This window comes from Gymnoscopelus braueri (assembly GCF_963280865.1).
Source record: "Gymnoscopelus braueri genome assembly, chromosome: 23".
Classification (NCBI taxonomy): domain Eukaryota; kingdom Metazoa; phylum Chordata; class Actinopteri; order Myctophiformes; family Myctophidae; genus Gymnoscopelus; species Gymnoscopelus braueri.
The window spans coordinates 12831202-12839201 of NC_137625.1; the positions used below are offsets into that span (position 1 = coordinate 12831202).

Sequence of the window (8000 nt, forward strand, 5' to 3'; positions counted from 1 at the left end):
CTGTCAAGCACATCCTACACACACTGTGATTTTACATGTGAGGAGAGAGAGAGAGAGAGAGAGAGAGAGAGAGAGAGAGAGAGAGAGAGAGAGAGAGAGAGAGAGAGAGAGAGAGAGAGAGAGAGACAGACAGACAGACAGACAGACAGACAGACAGACAGACAGACAGACAGACAGACAGACAGAGACTGTGTGAGAGACGTCACATTGCAGTATTGAACATGAAAGTTTTGACAGGCGCCCTCATAAACAATGTGAAAACAAACATTGTTTCCTCCCTCACTGTCAATCAAACACTTTCCCTTTTCAGCAAAACATACAAGCAAGTTAACACACGCACACGCACACACACACACACACACACACACACACACACACACACAAGGTCACACCCTTAGTTGTCTTCTCTTTCCTGAAATTATTCATTCATATTTTATATCGTCTCAGTCGGATGTAAACCTCATATGTCCAAACTGCTGGACATAATGCGGCTTCGCGCGCGTTTGGAGCTTGTTGTGTGTTGTTGTGTGACGCTGTAGTATGATCAAGTAGGGCTTTAATTTACGGAAAAAAATGGTTTCTGCCCGACAGCGACGATATGCAGTATTATTATCTAGTTATGCTGTATATTGGTATGGTTAGCATAGTCTGTGGAGCACGCCACACCAACACTTCACTGCTTGTTCTTGTATGAGTGCCTGCCAAATAAACCCTCTTGAATCTTAACCTAATGGTGTCACATGAAGCTGTTTTGTTTCTCCCATCATGTGTCCACTCAGGCAGAGAGCATTGCAGCCGTCTATGTGCTCTCCAGTGTTGTCATAATGGCCCATCCAATTTAAATTCTTGTCTAATTGCTTCATTCTGGGCTCACAGCCGCCTCCCACTAGAGAGGAGAGCCTTTCACAGGCTTCCCATGCTGCTGTTTGGGACCCAGGTTGAAATAAGAGACAGCAGTGCCACCCTGTGGGCGATTACATTTACTGCAACGTGCAGTTTCATTCAAAGAGACAAACAGACAGACAGACAGAGATACAAGATTTAAAAAAAGAATAAATAATAAACATCAGTTGTAATACTATATTAGATAATATTGATTGTTCTTTTCTCTTTTTTTTTAAACAAAAAACATACTTATAAAAAATACAAACAAAACTATTCCTTCTAAGAACAAAACCTGGAACTATGGACTCAGGGACTGAACTGGTCTCAGATCAGTTGTTCAGTTCAGTGGCACATACTGGTGTCTTTCTGTGGAGTTAACAGCTGATCCTGGACGGATGTTTGTCAATCTGCTCTGGTGACATCAACCAACCACTAGCACAGAGCTGTGTGTGTGTGTGTGTGTGTGTGTGTGTGTGTGTGTGTGTGTGTGTGTGTGTGTGTGTGTGTGTGTGTGTGTGTGTGCGCTGCGTGCGTGTGCACAGCATAGTAGGCAGGATTAGAAGGTGTATTGAGGATTCTTCTACAATCCCATACCAGCAGGCCCGCCTTATGTGCCTAATCACACACACTCACACACACACACACTTCTATTTAGACGCTCTTCCATTGTTTTCCTGACACAACAGCATCTGTTGCCCATGGCGACTATCTGCTGATTAAATGGAAGACAACCATCAGCACTCTCGTTCATCTCTCTGTCTGTCTGTCTGTCTCTCAATTTAAATGTTCTCTCTCCCTGCATCACTTGCTTGATCCTGCAGCTTTTCTGTCTGTTCTCATTTTTTTCTCTCTCTCTCTCTCTCTCTCTCTCTTCTCTCTCTCTCTCTCTCTCTCTCTCTCTCTCTCTCTCTCTCTCTCTCTCTCTCTCTCTCTCTCTCTCTCTCTCCCAGGCTACTGTAGGGTCACATACCTGTAAAAAAGAGAAAAAAATCACACACAAATATGTGTGATCTTTGACATTCTGTTTCATTAGATTTTGACTGACTGTCGTTTTTATTGACAGAAACCTCATAATTATGTCCAAAACTGTTACTTTTCAGGATTCAAATTCAAAAGTACCAAAAGAAGCAGATCTACAAGCTCAACCTTCGATGCTTTTGTGTGACGCTGTAGTATGATCAAGTAGGGCATTCATTTATGAAAAAACACAAAAAGTTACAATATGGAGATAAGAGGTGTCTGCCCTACAGTGACGATATACGTGAACTATTATGTTTTGACAGATACGTACAGTACTGTAGCTGTCAAGAGGATGAAACACAAACAAAACTTGTTTTCCCATTGGGGTCCTTTGAGAGAAAATGTGTGTGTGAGAGAGAGAGGGGGGGTATCATTCAAAGACATAAAGAGAAAATAACCTATAATAAATATGATCATACAAGTTCAATGCTGTATTTATAAACAATATGCACAGAGAAATGTTAATGAAAATGTACTGCTTATTTACTGCACAAAATGAAGCATGTGCTATTCTCTCTATGTCTCTCCCTCTCCCTCTCTCTCTCTCTCTCCTCCACAGACCAGGGTCCAGGTGGGAGCACAGTGCTGCAGTGTCATGCATTGATTTTGTGACGCAGGAGTACAATTCCATATTCTCTCTCTCTCACACACACACACACACACACACAAATGAATAGCCACACACATACTTGACTGTACAAAAAGAAGACTTGTGTGTTCCCTCTAGTGGCATTATTCTGCACGACAACAATCTCTACTTGACTGTATGCAACGCCAGCAACAGAATGCAGTACTGATCGAGGAATGGATCACCACACACACACGTTTCTATAACTATACTTGTGAAGACATCATGTGAAGTTTTTGACTACAAGCTTGTAAATCGACAATCTTTTGGTGAGTGACATTGTTGCACAAGTAACTATGTAAAATAGGGAAAAGTGTAACCCCAACCCCTAAAGTTTAAATCTAAATCTAATCCTCCCCAACCTGAAACCATAGTCTTCACAATGACTATTTCCCAAATTCTACTATGCTTGGCCCTCACACGTATAGTAATACAAGAACACACACACACACACACACACACACACACACACACACACACACAGGGGTGGAAAAAGTACTCAAATTCTTTACTTAGGTAAAAAGTATCAATACTGCAATAAAGAAATACTCTGTTACAAGTGAAAGTCCGGAATTCAAAATTTACTTGAGTAAAAGTACAAACGTATTGGCATCAAAATGTACTTAAAGTACCAAAAGTAAAAATACTAAAATATTTGAAAGCGCACAACGCGTCGCGATGCGACGCGTTCTGAGCTTGTGAATCGGCTATTTTCAAATAGCCTATGTATAAAATAGGGCTGAAGTGGTTAATGTATGTTTCATAATAGCATAATTTATATCTGAAAAGTAATTAGTAACTAAAGTTTTCAAATAATTGTAGTGGAGTAAAAGTACAATATTTGCCTATGAGATGTAGTGGAGTAGAAGTAAAAGTATGGGAAATTGGAAATACTTAATATAAAAACCTCAACATTTTACTTAAGTACATTACTTAAGTAAATGTACTTAGTTACTTTCCACCGCTGCGCGCACACACGCGCACGCCTAAAAAATATATCAGATACATTCACATGAATTAACTGCATCGGTTACAGCTCAAGGCTCTGCTATTATTCAAGTGCTTTGATGTTTCCCAGCATTTATACATCACAGACCATAACAAGGAGTACTGATACGGCAGGATAATGAGCTGGAGCCTGGCACGCGTAATAGATAAACTACTGCTGTACAACACACACACACACACACGCACACACACACACACACACACACACGCACACACACACACCCCTACTCTATGGTTATGTACATCGTCACTGTGGGGTGGGAAACATTGTATGTCCAAAACCCTTACTTTTCAGGAGGTGGAACGAAGATGTTCAGAAATAGAGAAAATAATCTACGACAACCCACTGTTTCCCAAACTGTTTCCGATTTGTGTGGGTCAATATCTGATATAGATTTCTGTGGGTCAACAAATAAAAAAAAAATTCTAATTAATTTCATTAATAAAATATAATTTTACAGAATTTACAGAAATTCCATAAATTCTACAAATGTAACCTTTTAACCCATTAAGACCTGGAACTGTGTCATTTTTAGATTTGAGCTAAAAAGCATTATTTTACACTTTGGGCTATTCAAAAATAGCAGATCTACAAGCTCATAGCGCGGCACCGAGTGCCGCGCTACGAGCTTGTAGATCTGCTATTTTTGAAAAATCGGGAAAATGTGTGCAAATCTTTGAATATATATATATTTAAAGCGAACATTTTTAACTCAAATCTTTGCTTCTGGGGGGTCCCTGGAACAACATATTTTGATGGGGGTCCCTGGAACAACATATTTTGATGGGGGTCCGCGGCCAAATACATATAATTGTGGGAGTCCTTGACATGAAAAAGATTGAGCACCACTGATATAGAAACATACGTTTTTCAGAATACTGTTGAGATTTAGGAGACATGTAGAATCGGCTTCAGGTCTCAATGGGTTAAAGAAGAAGTGAAAATAGTGATCTAGGTGTTCATGATGTGTTGCTTTAGCTTGACCTTCTTGTGCGACGAATCAGGGCATTCATTTACAAAACAAAAAAAAGTCGAAGTATGGAGATACAAGGTTCCAGTTGGATCCGATGTAGTTATTATTTTTTCACAAGCTATTGTTAATACCTTTTCATTGGTTAAATATGTAGAAAACCCACAGACACACTGTCACTTTCAAAATGTTTCAAAATTCACTACTTTTAGCCCCCATGACACTCTTGCACGATGAAGTAGGGCACACTGTACATTTAACTCATTCAGTGCCATTGACGTCACCGACGTCACGTTTTTATAAGCCCAGGGTGCCAATGACGTCGCCGACGTTTCTTTTATTATTTTTTTTATGTTCAGAACCCAAGATATCATGATTTGAAGATTTGCCGCTCCATTCACTTCTTGTTTAACATCTTACTGAAAAAGGCTGTATCTCGCTTCCTAAGCACTTTTTTTTTTTACAATGTATTTTTGGCTCTGGCACTCAGAGCCAAACTGCCAGAAATAAGTCAGGCACTGAATGAGTTAAGAACAAAAAAAGTTGAAATATGGAGATACAAGGTTTCTGCCCGTCAGCAATAATATGCAAATTAATTATTTCTTTCTCTCTCACACACACACACACGCACAAACGCAGTGTGTGGGTGGCAAGCCCAGCACTGTGAAAGATCTTCCATCCTACATGCTTATGTAACTCTCCTCTCCTCTCCTCTCCAGTCATAACTTTATCACACCCCCTCTCTCTCTCTCTCTCTCCCTCTCCCTCTCTCTCTCTCTCTCTCATAGAGCACAACTATCTCCCTCTCCCTCTCCCTCTCTCTCTCTCTCTCTCATAGAGCACAACTATCTCCCTCTCTCCCTCTCTCTCTCTCTCTCTCTCTCTCTCTCTCTCTCTCTCTCTCTCTCTCTCTCTCTCTCTCTCTCATAGAGCACAACTATCTCTCTCTCTCATCAGAGGAGACACCACACAGATCCAGAATGAGCCTTTACATTTGGAAGCGCTCAGCTGGAAACCTTTTGACAGCCTCAAAGCGCTCGACACGTCAAAACTCACTCGTCTGCCCTTCATCACGTTCCATCCGCTGGAGGGAAAGAGTTCAACCGTAGGAAGGGAACAAGATCCTTATCGTCGTCTCAAAACGCTAACCAGCAAACTGCTCGTACATAGCCCGCTAAATGTCATCAGATCCATGGAATGGCACCGTTTAACCCCTTTAAAACAGGGGACCCATCTGTGTAACCACTTTAACCATCATCTTCCTCTCAAAAATAGCAGATCTACAAGCTCATAGTGCGGCACTGAGTGCCGCGCTGTGAGCTTGTAGATCTGCTATTTTTTTTAAAAGGTGAAAATGTGTAACCTCACTCCGTCAAATGGAAGAAGCTTGCGACACACATTTTGTTTCACAGCGTACTTGCATCTGAGACTCCGGGCGCAGAATCGATGACAGACGGAGTTTCATTTTTTCAAGCTACTAGGCAGGTGATTGGATGATCCCGCCCCTAGCAGCCGCTGATTGGTTCGGATGCGCAGCAGTTCGGGCAGCTTTACTCTGTGAGCAATCCCAGACCCTCCTTCCTGAAACCAAATGCAAATGAGATTTCCGGAGGGAGGGGGGGGGTTTACCAGGCTAGAAAATGTGTCCAAATCTTTGAATGTATATATATTTTAATTAAAGCGAAATTCTTTTACTCAAACCTTTGCTTCTGGAGGGTCACTGGAACAACATATTTTGAGATGGGGGTCTGCGGCCAAATACATATCATTTTGGGGGTCCTTGACATGAAAATAGTTTAGAACCACTGATTAGAGCAACATAAGTTTTTTCAAAAAACTAGAAGACATTTGTAGAATCAGTGGAAGCAAAGGTTTGAGTTACAAAAAAAAATCACTTAAAAATATATATATTATTCAAAGATTTGCACAAATGTTCACGATAAAAAAAAAATAGCAGATCTACAAGCTCATAGCGCAGCCACTGCCGCGCTATGGGCTAGGGTGGGTCTGGTGGTCCCCAGACCCAAACGTTGAGCACCAACGCTGTCATACTTGAAAGTGTCGTACGACCAACTTGTGACATGTGATTGTCTTTGCTCCAAGTGTAGGAGCAGTGACACAGGAAGAATACACAGGGAATCTGTATTTGGCATAACAAATAAACAAAACAAAAAAAGCGTTTACACTATGTGGTAACACTTGCTCATAAAGGTACCCGTAATTAACGCATCATTTATGATTACTTAATACAGAATTATTTGTAATTCATGTACTAAGTAACTTTGCTTAACTAATGATTAACTAATGATGTTAATTAACGATGAATTACAAGGAATTCATGATTAATTCATGCTTAATTCATGCTTAATTAACGCTTAAATAATGTATTAAGTAATCATAAATTAAGCGTTAATTACGGTTACCTTATGAGCAAGTGTTACCCACCAGGTTGTAGCCATTGTCTCTGCTCTGTACGTACAGTAGGAAAGCCTCGAGTTTCGTTTTTTTTATTACGGATAAGAAATCCTCCCTTCAACACCAAGAGCCACAATACGGCCTTGAAAGTCCTCTTTGACTTTTCGTGTTATTCTCGATGGTGCCGAGGCTCATGGCGTGAAGGCATTTGTACTCACATTGATCAGCTCCATCTCCCAGATCTTCTTGACCAGCTCCATGGACGTGTAGCCGTTGATGAGGAAGGACTTGGTGTAGTCTCCCAGCTCCAGAGATTCCAGCCACTCGGCCACCGATGTGGGGTTGTTGCCGTCGTAGCCGACAGGCCGCACCTGTAGCACGGGGACACAGGGACAAACAATTATTTTAAAACTTTAGCTACAAGTTACTTTATAGATTTTCATTATTATTACAAAACATACATTAACCACTTCAGCCCCATACGCGCTATGTACATTTCGGCCATTTAAAAATATTTTTAAAATATATATATTCTTAAACTTGTGAAATGGGGACTTTCTGCATAATGAGTACTTACTTATTATACTTTTGGTACTTTAAGTACCACTGCGATATGACAACTTCAGCAGTATTTATTTCCCAGGCTTTATCTCCTTATGAGATTGAGATAAAACAGCACCCTTGGGATACCAACTAATTCCTCCCCTACTCTGGTGGCGAGGAGAAAGGAGGCCACTGAAAGTAAAATAGGCTCTATACACAGCAGCCATATTGGAAAGAAATTGGGCATCTTAGTTGCATCCTTCACAGGTGTTACCAATGATACTAATGAAGGCTCTGTTCCATTTAGTGTAGCACAGTGATTCTCAAACTTTTTAATTTCAAGGACCTCCATAACTCAGAGAGTGTACAAATGGAACCAAATGGACGGGTCCATTTGGTTCCATTTGTACACTGTTTGGAACCCCCTCCAGGAACCATGGGGGTCCCTGGAGCCAAATGTGGGACCCACTGGTGTAGCAGAGTGTTTCCAATGAGCCAACATGCACAATATCAGCACTCTGACTCTGTTT

At 40.9% G+C, this 8000-nt stretch overlaps 1 protein-coding gene across 5 annotated transcripts in view; it reads right to left on the reverse strand.

The window, feature by feature from the left end:
- anks1b (ankyrin repeat and sterile alpha motif domain containing 1B) overlaps positions 1–8000 on the reverse strand; it is a gene marked incomplete at its 5' end in the record, with an annotated part of 338563 nt that overhangs the window by 58803 nt on the left and 271760 nt on the right. For all 5 annotated transcript variants that reach the window (XM_080421028.1, XM_080421027.1, XM_080421024.1 and 2 more), the window contains one exon: positions 7146–7298. In XM_080421028.1, coding sequence (XP_080277154.1) covers positions 7146–7298 — 153 coding nt within the window. The remainder of the gene's footprint in view (positions 1–7145; positions 7299–8000) is intronic.